This window comes from Lemur catta, chromosome 11, assembly GCF_020740605.2.
Source record: "Lemur catta isolate mLemCat1 chromosome 11, mLemCat1.pri, whole genome shotgun sequence".
In the NCBI taxonomy this organism is placed as follows: Eukaryota; Metazoa; Chordata; class Mammalia; order Primates; family Lemuridae; genus Lemur; species Lemur catta.
In genome coordinates this window covers 3,894,473-3,919,169 of record NC_059138.1, presented here as the reverse complement: position 1 = coordinate 3,919,169, position 24,697 = coordinate 3,894,473, and the positions used below count along the sequence as shown (strand labels likewise).

The window sequence follows — 24,697 nt, the reverse complement described above, 5'->3', positions numbered from 1 at the left end:
AGAATAAATTTTAAGATAAATTTATAGCTAACTTAATAGCTTCTGTTTAAGAAAATTCTTCAGCCTGACTTACTACCTTCAAAGCTTTTCATTTGAAAATGATGTTTTAAGGGTAAATGAATTTGAGAGGTAATAGAATGAATGCTTTAGCTCACAAACAAAAGAATAGCTTTCAGTTTTATTTTGTTTCTTTGGCTTTTTTTTTTTTCATAGTTGAAAAACCAACATGCTTAGTAGAAGAAAGCAAAAATTCTACCTGTAATTCTACCACCCAGGGGTAACCATTGTTAATCTCTTGGTTAGCCATCTTATTTCCATGAATTTACATTAAATATACACATGTAACTCTGTAAATTTACCGAAATGGAGTCATACTGTGCACATCATTCTGAAAGGGGACTTAGGAACTCCTTTTAAGGATTGGTTATAATTTATCTGCCTGGTCTCTGATTTCAGGCCAGTTATTATAATTTCCCTGCCCCTCATTTGCTGCTGTTACAATTAGTTCTACAAAGAATATCCTTGAATATATATACCTTTATTTACTTTCTGATTATTTCTTTAGAATGAATTTCTAGAAGTGGAATTGCAGGATAAACACATTTTTATAATATTTCCCAGTTCCTCTCCAGAATGGTTGTATCTAGGTACCTTTTAAGTGTTCAGCCAGTCACATTTTTGATTTCCAATTTAGTATAGATAATATTATTCTGTAGTAGGTCTCTTCTAAGCACTTTGTAAACATTATACCATTTATTCCTCACAACCCTGCCAGGTAGTTGGTGGTATGTGTATTTTAGAGGTGAGAATACTGAGGCTCAGTAGTAACTTTCCTCAGGTCAGCTGGCTAGTGAGTGCTGAGCCCAGTGTTCAAACCTGGTTTGTGTAACTTCAAAGTCTGTGTGCTCCTCCCACGTAGAAAAATTAAGTTTGCTGGACTATTTGAAGGAGTTGAATTAGGTCATATGAGAAACATCATTTACCCACCTCTGAAATTCAGTCACAAGGATTTTTTTTTTTTTACTTTTTACTTTTGATTTTTTAAATTGACAGGTAACATTTTATGTTTTTATGTATAATATAATGTTTTGAAATATGTATACATTGTGGAATGGTTTATTGTAGCTAATTAACAAATGTATTTCCTCACATAGTTATTTTTGTGGTGAAAGCATATGACATCTACTCTTGACATTTTTTAAGAATATGTCATCATTAACTATAGTCACCTTGCTGTACAATGGATCTCTTGAAATTTATTCTTCCTATCTAACTGTGATTATGTGTCTTTGACCAGCATTTCCCCATCCTCCCACTCTAGCCTTTGGTAACCATCATTCTACTCTCTACCTCTATGAGATCAATAATTTTAGATTCCAGGTATGAATGAGATCATGTGGTATTTATGTTTCTGTGCCTGGCTTGTTTCATTTAACATAATGTCCTCCAGATTCTTCCATGTTGCAGCAAATGACAGAATTTCCTTTTTTTAGTGGCTGAATGATATTCCATTGTGTGTATAAACTACATTTTCTTTATTCATTCATCTGTTAATGAACACTGGGATTGATTCCATATCTTGGCTATTGTAAATAGTACTGCAGTAAACATGGGAATGTAGATGTCTCTTTAACATACTGATTTCATTGCCTTTGGATATATACCCAGTAATGGGATTGCTGGATTGTATGGTAGTTCTGTTTGTAATTTTTTGAGGAACTTCCATACTGTTTTCCATAATGGCTGTACTAATTTACATTCCCACCAACATTTGTATAAAGGTTCTCTTTTCTCACATCCTTGCCAACACGTATTGTCTTTTGTCTTTTTGATAATTGCCATTCTCATTGGGGTGAGGTGATACTGCATTGTGGTTTTGATTTGCATTTCCCTCATGATTAGTAATGTTGAATATTTTTCGTATACCTGTTGGCCATTTGTATGTCGTCTTTAGAGAAAAGCATACTCAGGTCTTTTGCCAATTTTCTGCTCAGGTTACTTGTTTTTTGCTGTTGGTTTGAGTTCCTTATATATTTTGGATATTAATCCTTTAACAACTGTACAGTTTGCAGATATTTTCTCCCATTCTGTAGGTTGTCTTATCACTCTGTTGATTGTTTTCTTTGCTGTACAAAAGCTTTTTAGTTTGATGTAATCTCTTTTGTCTATATTTTCTTTTGATGCCTTTGCTTTTGAGGTCTTAGCCAAAAAAATCCTTGCCTAGACCAATGTCATGAAGTGTTTCCTCTGTGTTTTGTTTGTTTGTTTCTTTTTTTTTTTTTCTTAAGAGACAGGGTCTTGTTCTTTCACCCAGGCTGGAGTGCGGTGCCTGGGTCAACCATACCTCACTACAGCGTTGAATTCCTGGGCTCAAGTGATTCTCCTGCCTTGGCCTCCCAAGTAGCTGGGACTACAGGCAGTTACCACCATACCAGGCTATTTCCCCTATGTTTTCTTCTAGTAGTTTCATAGTTTTGGGCCTTAAATTAATGTCTTTAATCAATTTTGAATTAATTTTAGCATATGGCAAGAGATAAGGGTCTAATTTCATTCTTCAGCCTGTGGATATCCAGTTTAACCAAAACCATTTATTGAAGAAACTGTCCTTGCTCCAGGATATGTTCTTGGGATCTTTGTAGAAAATCAGTTAGCTGTAAATGTTCGGGTTTATTTCAGGGTTCTCTATTCTGTTTCGTTGGTCTATGTGTCTGTTTTTATGCCAGTACCATGCTGTTTTGATTACTGTAGCTTTGGATACTTTGAAATCAGATGGTGTGATAGCTCCAGCTTTGTTCTTTTTTTTTTGAAACAGAGTCTCACTTTGTTGCCCGGGCTAGAGTGAGTGCCGTGGCGTCAGCCTAGCTCACAGCAACCTCAAACTCCTGGGCTTAAGCGACCCTACTGCCTCAGCCTCCCGAGTAGCTGGGACTACAGGCATGTGCCACCATGCCCGGCTAATTTTTTCTATATATTTTTAGTTGTCCAGATAATTTTTATTTCTATTTTTAGTAGAGACAGAGTCTCGCTCAGGCTGGTCTCGAACTCCTAACCTCGAGCAATCCACCAGCCTCGGCCTCCCAGAGGGCTAGGATTACAGGCGTGAACCCCCGTGCCCAGCCCAGCTTTGTTCTTTTTGTCCAAGGTTACTTTGGCAAATAGCCAAAGGGGTCTTTAGTACATAGTTGGTACATATGAATTTTAGGATTTTTTTCTCTATTTCTGTGAAGAACGTCATTGGTATTTTTTTAGAGATTACATTGAATCTGTAGATGACTTTAGGTAGTAAATCACAAGGATTTTGATGTTTTAATTCAGAGAAATTATTTCTAGCACTTTGGTGCTAGAGAGCCATAGTTTCATCAGAAATGTATTAAGGGTAATGAGATTCCATTAGTATATTTATGTAATTAGGTTTATATTAAAATTATTTAGGTAGGGTTTGAACATTTTTCAAATCTACAATAAGTATTTTAGTGGAGTAGAATATTTACCAAATATTTCTTTAATGACTGTAGCCTGCTTAGGTGCAAGTCCTGGTTCTCTTAGAAGCTGTGTGACTTTGATAGTTTGTTAAGCTTCCAACTTTGTAAAATGCAAATAATAGTACCTACCTCATAAGCTTTTGTGAGGATTAAATGAAATACTGTACAAAAGGAAACACTTAGCAGAATACTTGATAAATATAAGCTTTCATTATTACTAATAGTTATTGAAATCTCTGCCTGCCATTAGAGAAACAGTAGAAGATTTGTTATCTGACTTCAAGGAATCTACAGTCTAGTTGATAGATTGAGCATAAATAATTATAATTCATTCTGAAAAATACCTTAATGGAAATATAGAAAGGCCAGTGGAAGCATCAAAATACATCTGAAACTACCAGATTGTTAAGGAAGGCTTCAAGGAAGGAGATAGTGTTTGCATAGACACCTGATACATGAATACAAACTCAGTGTGTGACTAGGAGTTAGAAATTTAAACAGAAAATTGAATCTTTATGAGGCCTTCCATGTTTTATTAGGTGTTAAATTCTGGAGTAAAGTTTGATATGACAATTTACTACTATATATATTCCCAAATATTTAAGATTAAGTTCTTATTAAAATAATATATTATAAAGCCATTAATATTTCAAATTCTTATATAATACAGTTTGATTATTGTCCTTTTTTGCGACAGATATTAGCCAACAATTTCCTAGTTTATCCTTTTAATGGGAAGTCACAGCTTTTTTGTTTTTTTCCCCCATAACTAGACTAAAAATACATTTAAAACTATCTGATATAGAGTTTTATTAAAATGACTTAAGACATAAACATGATTTTTCATTTTATTCTCTTTTTTTCTATTGTGTAGAATTTTGTCCCCTTGTACTTTGTATTTTAAAATTTGGAACCTGCTGATGTATAATCAATCTGTAGGCATTGCACTTACTATCTTGAGGGATTTTTCCAGATGAAAACTGAGAAATTTAGTAATGTAGCTTCTGTCAATATAAGAGCAGACCAGCTAAATTCCTTTGTACTATACTGAAAATAATACCAGAATAACTTTTTTCTGTATTATTTTATGTATGCATTGACAGTGTCTTTTCTGTGAGCATTCCTGGTCCTGGATAGAATCCTGATAATATTTACTTGTACATGTGTAGGGATATAATCTTTTCTTCATCATTTAAATAAATGCAGATAATGATGGGCATCTTTTTTTTTTTTAAGGTATTGCCATCAGAGAGTCAGCAAAAGTAGTTGACCAAGCCCAAAGAAGAGTGTTGAGGGGAGTTGATGACCTTGACTTTTTCATAGGGGATGAAGCTATTGATAAACCTACGTATGCTACGAAGGTAAACTTCTGACAGAAATTTGCTTCTGTAAGTGTTGAGCCAAGAACAGAGCAGTAAAATGAATAATCCAAGTGGCGGATTATCTACAAGCGGTGTTTATGAGTTGTGGAATGTGTTTTTATTCTTGTGTTTGAATGGAGGTGGTGGTAGTTATTGTTTTTGAATAGGGGTATTCTTGAGTGGAGAATCAAGTGAATTAACAAAATCTGGAATGCAGAATTGGCTCAGGTAACACTGGGTCACACATGAAAGCATGATCTGCTGCTCTGGAAAAATTGCAGGTTGACTAATTAAGCTATCGTATATGGAAAATTGCAGATTGATTAATTAAAAAGAAACACTAACATTATTTAAGTAAACCTTTCTCCTTGAAGAGCAAAACAAAAGCTCCAGATTCAGGCCGGGTGCGGTGGCTCACGCCTGTAATCCCAGCACTCTGGGAGGCCGAGGCGGGTGGATCACTCAAGGTCAGGAGTTCGAGACCAGCCTGAGCAAGAGCGAGACCCCGTCTCTACTAAAAATAGAAAGAAATTATCTGGCCAACTAAAAATATATATAGAAAAAATTAGCTGGGCATGGTGGTGCATACCTGTAGTCCCAGCTACTTGGGAGGCTGAGGCAGTAGGATCGCTTGAGCCCAGGAGTTCGAGGTTGCTGTGAGCTGGGCTGATGCCACGGCACTCTAGCCTGGGCAACAGAGCGAGACTCTGTTTCACAAACAAACAAACAAACAAAAGCTCCATATTCAGTTGTATGGTAGATTAGCTGCACTTTCACATCTGTCCCCCGTTTGTTGAGATGTTTCTTTACATGAATTAACAATGACTTCAGGGAGAAGGAGACTGCATTCTTTAATAACACTAAGTTTCCTCTGTGCCTCTGCTGTTAAGCTGTTGCTCCTATTGTCGTGGACTGAAGCTTGACACATTTTGCTTTCTTTTGCTTCAGTGGCCAATACGACATGGAATCATTGAAGACTGGGATCTTATGGAAAGGTTTATGGAGCAAGTGGTTTTTAAATATCTTCGAGCTGAACCTGAGGACCATTATTTTTTAATGGTGAGTAACTGGAACTAAGAGGGATATATTCCTGTAAGTTTCAAATTGCTTAGATTTTATTTATTTATTTTCTGTACTCAATTGAGGTTTATTAAGGCAAGATTCTGAGGACGTGCCTGGGAAAAGCACAGCCCACAAAGTATTCTGTTGTGGGCTGCTGTCTCCAAATTGTTTAGATTTTAAACTCAAGATATTCTTCCCTAAGGGAGTTTTTAATTCCTTGAACAGATATGCATGAATCAGAATACCTTTTTGCAAATATAGAAAGCTCAATAAAAATGTCCAGAATAAAAGGGGCTTATTCTCTCACACAACAGGAAGACCAAGGTTAGGTGGTTCCAGGGCTGGTTACTTCAGCAGCTCGGTGATGGAATCAGGGATGCAGCCTAGAGTCTTAGCTTGGCCTCTTCTGTTGGTTCCCTGCAGGCCCCAGAGTGGCTGCCAAAGTTCCTATATCACCTCTTTGGATATTTCCATACAGAAGTAGAAGAGAAGGTTTTCCTTGCACATCACTTTTGACGAATTTAGAAACCCTTTCCCAGAAACCTTCCCAGCATATCTACTGTATCTACCCATACCTAACCTGGTCACTAGCAACAGGAATGGAATTACCTTGACTGGTTTAAATTAATCAAGATTCTCTCCCTGGGGCTGGGGAAGAGGGGACTGTGTCTGATCACCTGGACCCTGGGAGGAAGGTAAGTACCTAAACAGGCCTCCAACAGCAAGGCCAGTGGAAGGAGGAATGGATTTGGGTAGGAAACCAACTATGTACTTCAATATCCTTGAGAAGTAGCTAGGTAACTGTGATTATTGCCACAGAGCAGAGGACACTGGGTCAAAATGTTATTTTTTCCTAGGGTTTAAATGTTACTGTAAAATAAAATTGAGCTGAGTTATGGGCCCTGATTATGGTACTTAATTGATCTTGTTCAAACACACTTAAGCATTATGGAGAAATGAGAACTATCTCTTGGTTAATGGGATCTATTCTAATTGTTCAACTTCACATTACATGTTTTCTTCCATGAAATGTTCTTTTTAAGTTAAAATTAATTGCATGTACAAAATGCTTTATAGAGAGCAATTTCATGTAACATGTGCTGCATATTAAAATCTATATAATTTAGCTTTGGATTTTTTCCTATGCAAGTACATTGTTAAATGGTCCCAGATCCAATTATATAATTTTTCTAATGTTAGAATATGAAGTGTTCTTTTGAATTATCTGGTATAAGAAATATGTTAACTACAAGGCTAACAGTTAATGGAATCTGTATGTTAACTTCTATAAAGCAAGTCTTTGAAAGTGCTCTGATCTTCCCCTGCTGCATTGTCACAGCTGGAATTGTGAAGTATGGCTTCTGTGTGTTACGGACCGCTCGGTGTGTTTTCTCTCCTGTGCATCCACAGTGGTTTAGAGCCAAGAAGCTGACAGTGTATATGAAGTGGCTTTGTCTTTACAGCCAAGACAAATCACAGATTCCCACCTGTCAGATTTGGTGTTTTTCCTTTAGTAGCATATCACATAACTACCTGTTGAATAGGATTTTAGGACCAGGTGCTGTGCCCACCTGCTTCCTTCTTTGTGCTTCAGCTCACTGTGCCAAGAGTTCCTCTTGCTTCACTTAGAGGGACATCTAATCTTAGGCCTGTGGAGCAAACACAGACCACCAGGACAGAGCTCACAGGAAGCTTTTACTAAAAGAATTTTCTTTTTATCTGATTTAGTTGGCATCTATAAGCTAGTAAAATAAAACCACTTGTCAGGAAGGAATTGGAGGTGTTTGGTGTGAACATGGAAAAGGCCATTTCCTAAAAATAAGTACCTACAATGAATGTTCAGAAATAATCAAGTTTATTATTAGAAAGATAAGGAAATACTGTATTACACGTATTGTGCTTTGAATTCTGCAAGTCAGTTTGTTGCGTGATGTAGTTAAGGAGGTGAGGAGAATGGTCAGCTTCCTTCAGGTTCATGTCCTTAATTGTCTGTTGATGGAATAAAGGGGAGTGAAACAGGTGTAGTTATGGCAAAGCCATAGAAGTGAATTGAAGACATTTACTGAACTGTAATATCAGGTCAAAGCTTCTTGGTTTAAGTGAGTCTAAGAGGCCCAAATAATGGGTCCATTAGGAGCTCACAGAATTATCTGAACATATAGTGTGAGCATGAGCTCATTACCACTGAGTTTTTTCAGGGAGGTTCAGAGACTCATACAGGTTGTGTGAATTGAGCAGGTGGCAAATGGAAATCAGACTCTTCTCTAGTACTGAATTGCTCCAAGTTCAAAACGGAATTGTATATTTTAAAGAGATGCGGTGCTTTTCAGTGGAAATTGAATTATAACTTCAGAAGAGGTTTTCAAACTCTTTGATATAAATCATTCGAGAACAAGGAAGCAGCACATGCAAATGACCAGCAATGAGAGGGCCTGGGGACTTTGAGGACCTGACTAGGTTAGCATGAGCTGAGGGCCGAGTGAGAGGTGGGAGAGAGGAAGACACTGGCTGGCCACTGCATGGTGAGGGTGGAGCCATGCGAACAGGTTCGTGTTTTAGAGAGAACGCCTGGGCAGATGTGACTGGCACAGACAGGGTCTTGGTGCTGAGACAGCGTGAGATGAAGGGGGCCTCCAGGAAGGGTGTGGCAGTGGGGATGGGAGGAGTCAATATAAGGGAGATAATGTCTTTTGTAAGGTTCTTAAAATAGTGGTAAGGGGAAATTTATAGTCAAAACTACCCACGGAAGTCTCTCAGGAAGGCAGGTGTAAGAGACTAACTGTTATAGCTCTCAGTAAGTGAAGAAAACGAATTTTCCTTCAGCGTGGAGGAATTTTCTTCTGCACCAGCTGAGGTAGTTGACTTATATTTAGGGGTACAATACAGTGTATAAAAAGCACACTGCGTTTATTAGAAATTATCCTCAGTCCAGCAATATGCTCACGCTTTGAGAGTATGTAGGTTGAAGTTGAGATCACCTGAAAGACATCAGACCCAGGGAGCCAGTACTCATAGAGTAGAAGGGGGGGGCAGAGTTTTTGGATTATTCATGTAGTTATTTATTCTGCTCTCATATTTGGCCTCATTGTTCTTGCTTGTACCCTCACAGGCTGGTATGCTGTCATTTTTTGAAGCATGTACGGTTGGTTAGGATGAGTTATATATAGGTAGCAGAGATACACAGGAGGTAGAATTGATGCATCTTAGTAGTTAGAATTAGCACAAGGGGAATCTAGGATGATGCAGATTTTTAGGTTGGGCAGTGCATAGATGGTAGTGTGATTGGTTGAGATGCGAAACGTTGGAAGAAACTCACTTGAGGGCGGATGAAGAAGAAGAGTTTAGTTTGTATAAACTGCAGTCTAAGGGTAACTGCTGCACAGGTAAAGAAGCCTGGAAGGAACCAGCTCAGGGTGCAGATGTTGATTTAGGAGTCAGTAGCATTTACATGTTGATTATTGATTAAAAGTTAACTGATTACCAAAAATAAAATACTCCATCCTTGGTTATAGCTCAGGTTACAGCTTTGTGAAAAAACTTTTTTTTTTTTTTTTTTTTTGAGACAGAGTCTCACTGTGTTGCCCTGGCTAGAGGGCAGTGGCGTCTTCATAGCTCACAGCAACTTCAAACTCCTGGGCTCAAGTGATCCTCCTGCCTCAGCCTCCTGAGTAGCTGGGACTACAGGCACGTGCCATTGCAACTGGCTAATTTTTTTATTTTTTGTAGAGACGGGTCTCGCCCTTGCTCAGGCTGGTCTTGAACTCCTGATCTCAAGCGATTCTCCCACCTCGGCCTCCCAGAGTGCTAGGATTACTTACAGGTGTGAGTCCCGCACCTGCCCACCTTATGTTTTTAGCTTGCATTTTTAATAACTTTGACCTCATACATTTTTTCACACGTAGTTGTATTTCCTCTTTTGTGAGTTGCCTGTTCATGCCCTGTGCTCTTTTGTGTATCAATCAATATTTTATTACTTATTGCTATGATACCTATAAACATTTTACTTAATTTTTTTATTGTAAAATACACATAACAAAATTTACCATTTTAATAGTTTCTGAATGCAAAGTTTCGTGACATTAAGTACATTCACTTTATGTCCAACCGTTACCACCGTCTGTCCTCAGAAACTTTTGTTTCTTCCCAAACTGAAACTCTGTACCCATTCAATACCAACTCCCACTGGAAGGTATTTATTTTTTGGATGTAGCATAATTGATTTAATTAGCTCCGTAGTGTAATTTAGGTTGTTTATAATCTTCTAATACTGACAGACAATGCTGACTTTTAACCTTTCTGAGCCACTTCATTTTAGAAGCATCTTACCCCAGAATACAATTTGATTTTATTTTGTTGTTTTTTTTCTTTTCTTTGGGAGAGAGTCTGGCTCTGTTGCCCAGGCTAGAGTGCCATGGCGTCATCCTAGCTCACAGCAACCTCAAAGTCCTGGGCTCAAGCGGTCCTCCTGCCTCAGCCTCCCGAGAAGCTGGGACTATAGGCATGTACCACTATGCCTGGCCAATTTTTTCTATATATTTTTAGTGGTCCAGCTAATTTCTTTCTATTTTTAGTAGAGATGGGGTCTCACCCTTGTTCAGGCTGGTCTCAAACTCCTGACCTCAAGCTATCTTCCCGCCTCGGCCTCCCAGAGTGCTAGGATTACAGGCATGAGCCACCGCACCTGGCCTGTTTTTTGGTTTTAACTGAGAGACTTTTTCTTTTCCTAAGTGAGTTTCCCCTTTATACTTATAATTTTAGTAATAATCACTTCCATTGAGCATATCTGTGTGCTGGGTACTGCTCTGAACATGTTATATTAGGCTGCCTTTAATCTTTCTAACTCTCTGAGCTAGGTACTAATTACTAACGCTTTACTGATGAGGAAACACAGGGAGAGATGAAATAACTTACCAAATTTATTAATAGTAACATAAAAGGCTGGGAATTGACCCCAGCCTATTTGACTTCAGAACTCTTAACCAGACGGTACGGCATGCTGCTGTATGACGGATGTTTGGCCAGAGAGAGAGATTGATTTCCTGTGTCTCTTCCTCCTAGAAGGCCTCCAGTCCTGTAGAATTAGGGCTCCACACCTCCACGCTTGTGACCTCATTTCACCTTAATTACCTTTTTAAAGGCCCTGTCTCCAAATATAGTCACATTGGGGATTAGAGCTTCAATATGTGAATTTTGGTGATGGTGGGGGACCATTCAGGCATAATAATGGGTGATGTGGACTTTTTGCCAGAAGGTCCAGAGAATTTTCTTCTTCTTTTTTTTTTTGTTTTACAGCTTTATATGGAGATATAGCTCCATGTTTGTTGACATGGAAAAAAGTTTGCCGCATATTGCTGAATGAAAAAAAGCAGGTTTATTTATTTTTATGTTTCTATATCCTATCATTTTCTTCTGTTTGATAATGGTTATTGTTTTAAAATAGATATTTGGATTCTCAGAAATGTCTTTGGAAAGTCTTGGAAATTTTCATCTGCTTTGTTTTTATATTTTTCTTGGTATGTTTTTTTTTGTCTGCAATTTGTTTTTTCTATTGCTTTTCTCTCTCTCTTCTCTTTTTCTTTTAGTATTTTTAAATGATCGCTGGCTGGTTTGTTTGTGCTCTTTACTCATCTTTGAATGAGGGGATTTTTTCCTGTACTAGCAATGTGTGTGCGTGTAGGTTGGGGAGGTCCAGGGTAGTGTCTGGGAGAAACTAGGCTTCTACCTTGGACTTCCCTGTCTTGCATCTGGATTGTAAAGATGTGTGGCCTCCCCTTGCCTCCCTGCCGCTCTGGTGTCAGGTGGGTTAGAAGGCTTTGGCAGCTCTCCTCAAACTGAGCCTGCTCCAGGCAAGGGCTTGCTGCTCCTTTGGCTCTCCCCTGGGGGCTGTGCTCATTTGCCTGAGATCTGTAGTGCTTTGGTGTCCTCACTCATCTTGGTTGCATTTTCACTGCCCTTGGCAACTAGCTTCAGGGATATTTAGTTTCAGGATATTTAGGTATTATGTTATTGAAGATAGTGTGTCCTTTTTTGTAACATGTTCTTGTTTGGGGTAGGTAATAAGGGCAGAAGCCTTCAGAAATCTTTACTCTGCCATCCTAAAGCTTTTAAGACCAACAGCCATATTTCTTTAATCGATCACTTTGGGCATCCTCTATCTGTAGAATTTGGGAGTTGTATAATAATATCCTAGCTAACATACTTTCAGGCTAACCTTTTTATGGTTCTGATGTAATTACGTGAAATTTTGGCAAACACTAAATATGATGAATGTTTTCTTATAGACAGAACCTCCACTGAATACACCAGAAAATAGAGAATATCTTGCAGAAATTATGTTTGAATCATTTAATGTACCAGGACTCTACATTGCAGTTCAGGTAAAAACAAAGTTTTTTTGTTTGTTTTTTTTATGATTCCCAAAGAACTTTAGTTATCAAGTAGTGAAAGAAATGGTAATTCCAAAGGTTCTATGTTATAAGATTGTGCTGTTCTTCCTTTTCTAGTCCCTCACCATACATGTGCCATTCAGATTTGAACTAAAAGACTGTAGAGAACATGTTCCATGACTTATATTTTTATATTTGTATTATTGGTATAGAGTTTGTCTTGTCTGGCTCTGTCTTTTTACCTGCATTAAAGTCTAACATATTTTTCTCAGGGTGACAAGCCAGAGGTATAGATGTGGTCCTCCTTCTGGCATTTTTTATTTACTTCTGAACAGAAAAACAAAATAAATATCTTTAGAGGGTTTTGCCGTTTTGATTTTGGGCTCTTACTAGTCCCAGTGTACTCTCTTGGTTCTGAGGGACCCTGCGGTTCCATGTGCTTGCAGAACTTCTTCTGAACCTACCTGTTCTTCATGTGAGGTTTTTTGGTTGCTTTTGGTTATTATTTGCCATCTTATATAAGAGAGTTGACTGAAATTTTTTGGGAACAAATGAGATGGGTGTTTCCCAGATGTTCTAACCTCAGTGCGCTGGATTGGGCAATTCTTTGTCATGGGGGCTGTCCCGTGCGTTGCAGGGTGTTCAGCAGCATCTCTGGCCTCTGCCCACTAGAAGCAGTGGCACCACCGCCAGCCTCCCTTCCCCGACAGTGAAAAATGGTGCCAGACATTGCCAGATGTCCCGAGGGCCAAAATTGCCCCGAGTAAGAAACTGTCCTGTACCTGCCATATTAGAATTTCTGGGTGTGACGCCTAGTAATGTGTATTTTTAAAGACTCCACAGGTGATTTTACTGTAGCCAATCTGTGGCCCCACATTGGAAGCCAGGGAATTAAAAATTAAAATCTTCTGACTCTAGAATGAAATTCCTTTCTTGTTGGCTTTTCTTTGTAAAACTTCATGGGAAACTTGACTCCTAGAGTTTTAAGTACACAAAATTTTCATGTTAGTTTTCCAAATTGGACATGAAATTTTGGGGGTAGAGGTATATGAAGGATAGATAGGGAAAGGAAAGAGTTAGACTTACTAAGTAAAAGAGAGTTTGTTGATTGAACTTGAGCACAAGCAGGCAGAATGCTTTAGAAAATGCTCCCCGTGTGCAAGTGGTTAACATGTCTTTTCTCCAGGCAGTGCTGGCCTTAGCAGCATCTTGGACATCCCGACAAGTTGGCGAGCGTACGTTAACAGGGATAGTCATTGACAGTGGCGATGGAGTTACCCACGTGATCCCAGTGGTAAGCAGAATAGTGAATAGTTTTAACTACATTATTATTATATTTAACACCTGATTTGAGGTAAAGAAAAAATGATAAAAACACCCTTCTGCAATTAAAATACTACTTTTTAAGTGATAGTTGTACTTAGAAAATGTGACAAGAGTTTTAAAAACCCAGGCACATGAAAAAGAATAAAAAACATGACCAGTATTTACGGCTTTGGCAATTTTGAATTCACAGTGGCAAATTTCTACAGTCAGGATGTCAGTGGCTGTTTGGGATCCCCAGGGCCTCTGCCTGGTTCCTGTGGGTATCATGTCAACAGGACACCTTCCTGGCTTATAATGCTGAAATGCTGGGAGGCAGAAGTCATTCTGGATGTCTGATTCGTAGGTGCAGTGCATGACCATTTGAAGGATTGTGTCTGTGTTCTGTGAAAAGATGTGAATGGCTTTAATTGGCTCATGCTTTAGAGAAATTGCTTCTTGTTTTTTAAATTTATTTAAAAGCCAAGAAGGAGAGATCATACATTTTGGATTGCAGAAGGTTCTGCAATATCACTTTTTGGTTTTAATTTTCAAAATATTAGAGAAATGATTCCTAATTCAGGTTTCAAGAGATCACTATATTTTTCTTTTGCACCAATGGACTATTTAAAAGAATTATTTAAAATTAATTTTTCGAAAATTAACTGGAACCATCTGAAGAGGGTATCCAGGGGAAAGTTAGACTCCTCCTCATCTTCCTTCTGTCACATCCTCTCCTCAGTAACCACCGGAGCTAGTTATTTATGTATGTTATAAGTATGTTTTCTGCGTATATGGGTGTGTGTATGTATACACTTTTAAAAAATGCAAATTAGAATTTTTAAAAACCATTCATTCACTTTAATTGAAAAAATGGTCACCATTTTATTGCAAGAAGTTGAAGGAATGATGTACTAATATACTAATGCTTTTAATTCTTTAAAGGTCAGAAATTACTGCAGTGGAAAGGCTTAATGATTGATGTGCCTACAGTAAGGGAGAAAAAAAGCCAAATTCCCTGCCCGCTTGTGCTCCTGCCAGTGTGGCCTTTGGGTTGGAGGAGGAGGGGCGCCTCTCCCTGTGCCGTGTGCTCCAGGCTCGAGCCCCCTTCAAGCCGGTCTGAGATTGCTCCTTTCTGTGGATTGCTGAGAAGTGCTAGTGCCCTTGGTTGTGACACTTACTGAGAGTTTAGGCCTCTGGCTTTCGCAGAGGTCAGGTGCTGTGGGCACCTGGGGTTGCTTCCCTTTGGTTCTTGGCCTATTTCGTATATCTGATTTAGGAAAAGGAAACAAAACATATTTTACATGGTGTTCAGGTCCACAGAGTTGTTTTTTAAAATTTTTAACTGTATCTTAGTTCAGATTTTTCCCCCAATTACAAAAATTACGTATTTTTTGAAAATTTGGATAAAATAGAAAAATGTGAAGAAGAAAATAAAATTACCTATAAACTCACCCAGAGAGCCACATTATGCTTTTATTTGTATAGCCTTCCAGGCTCTTTGTCTTTGACACAAACATGTATACATACACACACACACGTATACATTTTAAACAAAACTGGAATATCCCATGTCTGGTTTTAGATTCCAATCGTATAATCCTAGAGTTATGTTTTGCATATTAATTTAACCCTAATTTTTTCTCTTATAGTTAAATAGTCTGTGAACAAATATTTAATAAATATATAATAGCCTTTGTGTGGGCATAGCATAATTCGCTTATTCATTTTCCTGTTGTTGGACGTGTAGCTTGTTTAATGTTTTTGGTGGTGTGATGAGCTGATACTTATTTAACATTGATTGAGTTAATTTTAGAAAATGTTACGTGTAATGCAAAGTATATAATATGAATAGTTTGTGTTAGAAAGCTGATATTACTTTTATGGGTTTAAGGTCATCTTTATTATTATTTTAATAATTTACACAAATCTTTTATCTCTATCTTAAAATATTATACTAATACTTGGACTCTACAGAAAGGCCAAATCTTCTTTTGCTTCTAGAAGTTAGGTACATCAGGAAAAATACCATAGGAGGAATTCGTAAGTTGTCCCTTGTAACTGAACTGGTGACTATATCTAGTGCATGTAATTATTAGAATGAATATATCTGTAAAATAAGTCAGCATTTCACTTCCATTGCCCTGTGTCTCCCTTGGGTATGGTAGCTCAGAAGCTGGAATGTGCTGTAACGTGAAACCTGAGCGTGTCTTTATCTGATGATACTGCGATAGGCGTTGTCCACTCGGAACATCAGGATGTGCCTCCGAGCCTGTAGTCCTGTGGCAAGTCTGTGCCTGCAGGAGGGTCGATGGGGGAGCCCGGGGCCCATTGCTGCTGGGGGCATGTGGACTCCTGGCATCAGCCATGCTGGTGCTTGGCCTCAGACGACAAGTCATTATTGTTTTCTTTCCTGGCACCTCACAGACATGCCTTCACCAGCTCAGGAAGGCAGTGGGGTGAGAGAATCCAAACTCCTGATCAGCGCTGTTCTTCAAATGATGTAGTGTTGAAGAATCATTCCTAACAAATACAAATTTTAGTACAATAAATGCGACATGCCAAAAACAGTGCTATGTGCTTGACTTATGAGATTTCACTTAAACTATTTGTAAATCCCTGTGGCGTATTATTTGCCCCATATTATGGATGAAGGTGCCGAGAATGAAACATGTTAAACTTGTCCACAGTCACTAAGTTAATAAATGTAGAATTGGGATTTGAATCCAGGTTGTTAGAACCTAAGTCCTATGTACTTAACCAAATTGCTGACTTTTAAACATAAGCAGATTTATAGTTGGCTTTACAACTTATGGATAAAACCCTTTCCTCTTTGCAAGAGAAAAAAAAAACCTACTGGATTTATTGTTCTCATAGGCAGTATTACTTTTTGGAATTGAACTATCCTATGTGGTTTTTCTTTTCACATTCCTAATGAAAACATCATTTTGGTTGCTTTTGGAGAGTCTGAGGTTATCTGAATAATTTAGAATTTTAAATATTAATGGATTGCATAAGCAGTCATTTTAAAAGACCTCCTGTACTGAGCTTGCACAGGGTGGGGATCCAGTTGCTTGTTAGAGCCATGAAGGGGCAGGCAGGGAGGATGAGGCAGGAAACTTCATGAGTCCAGGTTGCTGTGGAATTACTTACACGGGCTATTCTGCCTCCTCTTCTTCCCTAGGCGGAAGGTTATGTAATTGGAAGCTGCATCAAACACATCCCGATTGCAGGTAGAGATATTACGTATTTCATTCAACAGCTGCTAAGGGAGAGGGAGGTGGGAATCCCTCCTGAGCAGTCACTGGAGACCGCAAAAGCCATTAAGGTAAAAACAGATGGGTAACTGGCCGGTTTGGGGGTGAAAGAGAAATGGTATTCTGGACATTTGCCCTTGGTGCCACCATCCTGCTCAGACCTTCCTTCCTGTCCCCTTCCCGTGAACCTGGATCCTGATTTGTTGACCACTTGAGTTAAGTGGGCTGAAGACGTAAAGCTTAACCTCTTATGAACGTCAATACTCTGCTGAGGTTCCAGCTGTAAATGGGAGCAGCTGGATAACCGGTGTTGAGCAGGAGCGTGTGCAGTACATCATTTAATTGGAGCCCGATTAATAGAAACTTTGAATTCACCGAGTGCTCCTTCCGCCTCTCCCTCCGTGCTTCACTTTAGAATCAGGAGGCAAACCATAGCAGCAGAGTAAGGCCATTCTGGGATCCGAAATTATTAAACAAAATTCACCTGTATTTTCTAGACTCCAGTTACTATGCCAGAAAAGTTACAGGAAATTTTAGAATTTAATCAATTAAGAATAGAAGACAAATGGCTTATTGGTCTTATTTAAAATGTCTACTTGTCATGATCCATCAGTTTAGTTTACTCTGTCCATGGCATTCGACCTGCCCTATTTAAAGGAATTTTTCTTTTCAGGTTGCAAAATCAGGAAAATTTTTTTTTTTAGTCAAAATGCAAGAAATCCTTAGTAATCTAAAGGTGATAGTAATATAGATGAAGAGGGAAGGATTTTGTTTTTGGAGGAGAGTTTAAGTGTGGGGTATGACAAGTGGGCTTGAGCATGTCCTTCCCACACCACACCACTTTTGAGGGCAGTGGGGGGCCGGTGAGACCCCGTTCTCCTTTCTGCTTTCCTCCCTTCTGAACACCTCATAACTGAGGCTGGCTAAAGGAAAGGAAGCACCAAGAGAGGATTCCCAAGTTTTGCATGACACTTGGTGAAAACAGAGGTACTTTTAGGACAGGAGGCACAGGTGTGGGGCAGGCCCTGCGAGTAGGATTCCATCTGTCCTGCTTTACCTGGGACTAGAGGTTCCAGGGATGGGGGCTCTCAGTGCCAAAATGGTGAAGTCGGGCAGAGTTGGTTCCTTCCCTCTAGGGGAACAGTTTCCAGAGGTGTCATGAGACTGGTTTTCTTAGACTAAAATATTTCCCAAGGTTTTCCCTTCTCCTTTGCCCTTCTTCACTGAAAGAAAATTTTGGATATTTGATGTAAGCTTGCTTGCTACCCTAAATCTGTTAAAAATGTAAATCAGAATCAAACATCTTGTCACTAATGCCCAGGGGTCCTTTTGGTGAGTCCACGTCTTCCCTTTTTCAGTCAGGATTCCTGAGCGGCACAACTGACGGGGTTCACGCTGGGCATTTGCTTTACTCGCTGGCTGGTTCCATTCTGACCCTGAGGTCTGAGTGGCTCGCTCACCTTCTGCCTGTGTATCCCTCAGCTGCGAAGGTCGGGAGTGACAGAGACTCCTTTTGTGGTCACCAAACCAGCTGCCCTGGCCCTGTTGCATGGGGTGGCCCTGTTAGTTCTCACCGCACTTATTTCCTTAAAGAAGGAGATCCTGGAAGGAGTGGCTCAGAGTTCCCCTGTCCCCTGTTGTTGCCGTGACCCCTTGTGGTCATGAGGAGGCCTGAGGGGTGTGCAGTGTGCACATGCGCCCACCTCATAGCATGAATCCAGAACCTTACGACTAGCACTGCTACTCTGCACCCAGCTTTACGGAAGCATTTCATGCTGCAAGTTAAGTGAGTTGAGACGCCCTAGGACACTGACCAGGCCTCTGAGGACAGCTGAAGGTTTTTGTCTCCAGTCGTGGTAAATTTAAAGTTGCATGAACTGCCCTACTCTCTCATCTTTAACCGTCAGTGGTTACAGGGTTACGTAGCCACTTTTGCTTGTCAGTCTTATAATTGTGCTAGAGTACAATAAAGGTACCTGTAAGATCGGATTAGGACATGTTTCAGGAATTCTAAGAATCTTTGAACTTAACATCACGAGAACATCTTCCGAGGTCCTTGAGGGCCATTCCTTCCGGAATGTGTAGTGAGCTCCCGCTGGGTGGTGATGCAGTGCCACGTGCCGAGCTCCAAAGCTAGTACCTGGGTGTCACCTGCTGCTTTGCTGAGGGTAGCCCTAAGGATAGATGATCAACACCAAGGTCCCCAAGAACATCAGTATCACCAGATACTCAGGAAACACTGCACACCCCAGGCTGTTTGCTGGTGGCTGGTGGAAACCATCAGCAAGTTCTCTTGCAGTGGCAACATACTGGCAACTCCAGTCCTCCTACCTGATTTTGCTTTTTCTTTTTCCATGGTACTTATTACCTTATAACGTACCATGTTATTTACTTACTTATTTTAGTTGCTTATTGCCTGACTCTCAGCTAGAGCATAATCTTGGCAGGGATCTGTGTGCTTCGTTCACTTGTGTATCCTAAGTGCCTAGACAATAAACATGTGTTGACTGAGTGACTTAGAGTACCCCATCAACAAGGTGTACTATCTCTAGGCAAACCAGTGGAGCCAGTTTTATGTAACTTATAATACAGTGCTGTGTCAGAGTCCACCCCAGGTTAATGACCAGCAGGTTGATAGTGACCACTCATTTAGTGTCCAGATATTATACTTGCCCTGCCATGTGCTGGTACCCAGAGAAGTCATTGCAGTAAGGCACTAGGGTGTAGACAGTACCCATTCAGTAGGTGAGACTACAGCATAGATATACCTCTGTGGTCCAGAGGTGGAAACAGCAAGCAGGGCAGGCACCACATTTGGAACCTGAGAGGAACAAGGAAGGACCAGACGGAAACAAGATATCGATACTATGTGGACATCTGTAGACATTATTTCAGATAATACGGCAACAAAATTTGATAGACCAAGGCTGAGATCAATTGCTGAATTGCAGAAAAGCAGACTTACCTGTCCAAAGTCCAAGTGTAGTCATGTCTCATATGAAGACAATAGAATATGAGGCTTGATAGCACATCCACACTGGCGTAATGGACTGGGCATATTGATTTTGGGGTTGTGTTTAATGCATGGGGCTCCTGGTTATTTGTCAGAGGGCAGAGACCCTGGGCAGCTGTTAATGCCTGGCGACGTCTTTGTGTGTGTGTATGCAGGAGAAATACTGTTACATTTGCCCTGATATAGTCAAGGAGTTTGCTAAGTATGACGTGGATCCCCGGAAGTGGATCAAACAGTATACGGGTATCAATGCGATCAACCAGAAGAAGTTCATTATAGATGTTGGTTACGAAAGGTTTCTGGGACCTGAAATATTCTTTCACCCAGAGGTAAGAGATTTCTGTTTTGAGTGTGCAGAAGTGTGTGTGCATATGTGGAGTGATACTGCCACCCAGTGGGCATAAAGAGCAATTCTCAGTGACAGTCCAGTGAGCACACTGGCGTCTTTCAGTGATCTCTTTGCGGACTGGGACGGTCCCCTGTGCAATTTGTCTGCTGGTTTCCTCCCCATAGACTTGGTTATCTGCTTTAATAGGGATGGATTATATACCACAAGTGGTTAGGAAGAAGTTTTAGGGACAATGGAAGATAACAGAATTGAAAGTAATCTCAAAGGAGTGGGACAGGGCATATGCTAATAATACAAGTTAATCTCAAAGACTGTCTGTAGGTCAACTCTGCACAAAAATGGGGCAACATATAACCTTTCCATCTTTCGTGATTGTCCTCTTTAATTCCCAGCTTCAGCCGTGGGCGGTTGGTCCTGCTGTGCTCCCTGCTGCAAGTTAGGTAAAGCTTCTATGCGAGGGCCCGCATTGCTGTTATTTAGACAGGTTTATGAATCACAAATGTCATTTTAACTGGTAGTCACAATGAATTAATACTTTTGCAGAGAGCAGTAATTAAGAGGCAACATTTTAAGGTTTACATATAATACATTTTATGTGTTTTGGTATATTTTCCTGCCTAATTCAGTTTATATTCAGTAGGTAGGTTAGTCTTCTTCCTCTGAGATTACTGTGCATTAAAGCTTTCCTTGATATTTCAAATGTACTTGAGTTGAATTATTTATACTTTAGCTAATTTAACTTATGGAATTGAAATTAAGGCTGTTTAGTGAACAATATTATCATGTGGATTGCTTTGTTTTAAAGCTACCAACATCAAATAAACCACCCCTCCCTGCATCATCTAGACCAGGTTTAATTAATCTTTCATTGAACATGTTTTTTTCCACTTACATCCAGGCTAATTTTTTCTTAATATTCACAAATGATATATATGTATGTTTCTCACTACACATTACATAGATTGTGCACATGCTTTTTACCTTCTCTTATTAGCATGAGTCACTGTGTATTCACGATGTGGGGCTGGTCTTTGTTACTGTTGCATGTTTTCCTTCATTAAACCCCATGCTTTTCACCTCTTGAGAAATACATCCTCACCTCTCCCTGCACACATAGTCACGTGGGATTTGTTTGATACGTTCTTAATTCCAATGTGAAGTGTTTTAAGTTATAGTAAATTGTGTATTTGTTAAAGTGGCTTTTTAAAAAGAGTTTTTGTTTTGTTCTATTTGAGAGAAATGTGTAATGTTTCTTTTATATTTATGTACAATTCAGTTTGCCAACCCGGACTTCATGGAGTCTATCTCAGATGTTGTTGATGAAGTAATACAGAATTGTCCCATCGATGTGCGTCGTCCGCTGTATAAGGTATAAGCTGCTTGGGTAAGGTACTTTGATTTCATTCCAAAATTAAAGGCCCATAATTCTTAGAATAGGTTACTAATGTCAATATGCAGACATTCCTATTTTACTTCCTGTTTTATAGGATTAAAGGCAGTATAATAGTAAAATATTTTGCTGGGAGAGGTGATGACTTAAATGTTTGGAAATATGACTCAGTTAACTAGAATTTTTTAATTTAAATATTGTAAATATCTTTTATTCTTACCCGGCTATCTGTATTTTAAGTTGGACAATTTTACCACGTGTACTGATTGAAAGATAAAAGTGATGCCCCCGGAAGCTTCCTGTGAATTCCATTGGTCTTGTTTCATGCATACGTAGGTTCAGTGTTGATATGGTGTTTGTTGTCAGATAGGAATTACAGCCTAAACGGAACAATCAAATAGAATATGCACATGTAATTTTAATATCAAAATTCTTTGATTGCTTGGAATTTTGAAACTTGGAATGAGAAAAATCTGGTCCATGTAACTACTGAATAAAAAGAAAGACTGCTTATAGCCAAATACTGAGAGCAGAAAGTGATGATTAGTTAGTCTTCCTTCATCTTTGGTTAACCTTTGAGTGAGTCATTCTGTCAGCTCTCAGCCTCATGACTTTATCTTACCTTATTCAAACTTAGGTAGCTAAATTTTAAAGAGGAATCAGGCTCAACGAAGAGGACTCAGTAAACATCTGTATGGTGGAATACTATATAGCCTTTAACAAGAACAAGGTAAATCAATGTAAATTCAATTGAAAAGATATCTAGTACATATTGTGAAGTGAAAAAAGCAACTTATAAAATTTACATATAACATATTTCATTCTATATAAAAATAATTTGCATATTTTTTGAATAACATATACTAAATTCTTAAAGTAAATAAAATATCTTTGGGGATGGGATGATGGATAACTTACTTTCTCCATTTTGTGTTTTAAAATTGTCTGAGGGTCATGTGCAGCAACCCACACCTGTAATCTCAGCACTTTGGGAGGCTGAGGCAGGAGGATTGCTTGAGACCAGGAATTCACGACTAGCAACATAGTGAGACCCTGTCTCTACAAAAAATACAAAAAAAAAATTAGCTGGGTATGGTGGTGCATGCCTGTAGTTCCAGCTACTTAAGAGGCTGAGGTGGGAGGATCACTTGAGTCTAGGAGATCCAGGTTACAATGAGCTACAACTGGACCACTGTACTCTAGCCTGGACAAAAGAGCAAGACCCTGTGTCTAAAAAAAAAAAGAAAGACATTAAAAAAAATAAATTGTGTGAAATTTTATAGTCAATGAATATTAGTTTTATAATTAGAAAATATTTTGCAGTTTAGACAAATTGATTGAAGACAAATTATACTTTTGTTTTCATTTGTTGCATATCTTTAATTAAACCTCTCTCTACTAATACAAAGTACCAAGAAGGGAAACTAAAGACAGTCTGCAGTATGAAATTTAAGTGAAACAGTCTCTTATCCTTTCCGTTTCTTAAATCCCACCTAATATTAGCTGTATCTTCTCGTCAGTGAAGGCAAACAACAGGTATACATTGTTTAGTCTTAATTTCTTTTTTTTTTTTTATTTTTTGAGACAGGGTCTTGCTCTGTCGCCCAGGCCGGAATGCAGTGGTACAATCATAGCTGACTACACTCAAACTCCTGGGCTCAAGGGATCCTTCTGCCTCAGCCTCCTGAGTAGCAGGGACTACAGATGTGCACCACCATGCCTGGCTAATATTTCTTATTTTTTGTAGAGATAGGGGTCTCACTATGTTGGCCAGCCTGGTCTTAAACTCCTGGCCTCAAGCAATCCTCCTGCCTCAGCCTCCCAAAGTACTGGGATTACAGGCATGAGCTGCTGTGCCTGGCTGTTTGGCCTTAATTTCATCATAAGGGAAGTGAAACTCTGCCAACAGTTACAGATTGCTCATGATGGGGTGAGTTTTCTAATTGAACAGTTTAGTTCACTTCTCTCAATTTTTGCAGTAGAAATGGCCTTCGAGATCATGTAGATTGAGCCCCTTATTCAACAGATGAAGACACTGAGCCCCAGAGATGGGAAAAGGTGGCAAGAATTAGAGGCATCTGGATGAAATGAAGCAAATTTGCCTTAGATTTTTTTGGTCTTGTTTTATCTCCTATCATAAGACAAATTCCTTAACCTCATAGATTTGAAAAGATAAGATTGAATAAACCAACACAATGATTGTATTTCTTAGAAAAGAGAAGACTGTCTTTGCTACTTGTCCAAGGTCACTTGAAAGAATTGGCCTCTTGTCTGCATGCCCCCCACCCCACACCCAGGTAGGGAGCCCTTTCTTTCTGTCTGACTAGTAATTTCACTGTGATACCGTTTTCAGTCTTGGAATTATTAAATTATTAAGTAACACGGGACTAAATGTGCTAACGCTGAACTCAAGGAAGCTCCATAAACTAGTGAGGCAGTATGTGACCACTGTAGGAACATGGAGTCACCCAGAGTGCACTGTGGCGGATGTAGGGGTGTGGTTCATCACGTGAGGCTGTGGCTGTGGCTGGGGTTTGTTGTCTAAACCTGGAAAAGAGTCATCGGAAGAAGGATTGAAAGTTGGGAGGGGATATAGCTTATAAAGGAGGAGAAAAAAATGAGTTTGGGGGCTGGGAATGAGGATGTCTTATGCAGAGGAAGCTAAGATAAGGTTACTTCATCCTGAGTGTATCTCCCCCCTCACCACTCTCTAGAGGTCGGCCTCAAATTTCTATCTACTTTCTAGACATTTTCAGTTGACTGTCCTGTGGCCACCTCAAAGGTGTACATAGGTAATCCCTGCCTACTGTCCTGTCTCATGATTGTAGGGCTCTTCCCCTAGTCACCCTCACTAGACACGCTAGGATGTATCACAGACAGCTGCAAAGTGGTCAGACCCTACTGGTGTTGCCTGGTGTTGTTACGTGATGTGAGATACTAGTTAGTTAAAAATGTCCCTTCAGAGTCATTCTTAGAGTGAGTATACACTAAAAAGTGGTAAAGGGGTGTTGGCCACTGACTCGCCTGTAGTTAGAGTAATTATCCTGGGCATCGATAGATTTGCAAGTCAGAAGTTTCCTGTGGATCATTTAGCT

The 24,697-nt window shown here is 39.4% G+C and overlaps 1 protein-coding gene across 6 annotated transcripts in view; it reads left to right on the top strand.

The window, feature by feature from the left end:
- Window positions 1-24,697, top strand: part of ACTR3B (actin related protein 3B) — a 71,435-nt gene that overhangs the window by 32,459 nt on the left and 14,279 nt on the right. For 3 of the 6 annotated variants that reach the window (XM_045564254.1, XM_045564255.1, XM_045564257.1), the window contains 7 exons: window positions 4,719-4,843; window positions 5,792-5,902; window positions 12,187-12,282; window positions 13,478-13,585; window positions 16,778-16,921; window positions 20,019-20,192; window positions 21,489-21,581. In XM_045564254.1, the coding sequence (XP_045420210.1) occupies window positions 4,719-4,843; window positions 5,792-5,902; window positions 12,187-12,282; window positions 13,478-13,585; window positions 16,778-16,921; window positions 20,019-20,192; window positions 21,489-21,581 (851 nt within the window). Of the gene's footprint in view, window positions 1-4,718; window positions 4,844-5,791; window positions 5,903-12,186; window positions 12,283-13,477; window positions 13,586-16,777; window positions 16,922-20,018; window positions 20,193-21,488; window positions 21,582-22,239; window positions 22,333-23,814; window positions 23,900-24,697 lie in introns of all 6 variants that reach the window. The other 3 variants (XR_006738118.1, XR_006738119.1, XM_045564256.1) reach the window with 3 other exon arrangements.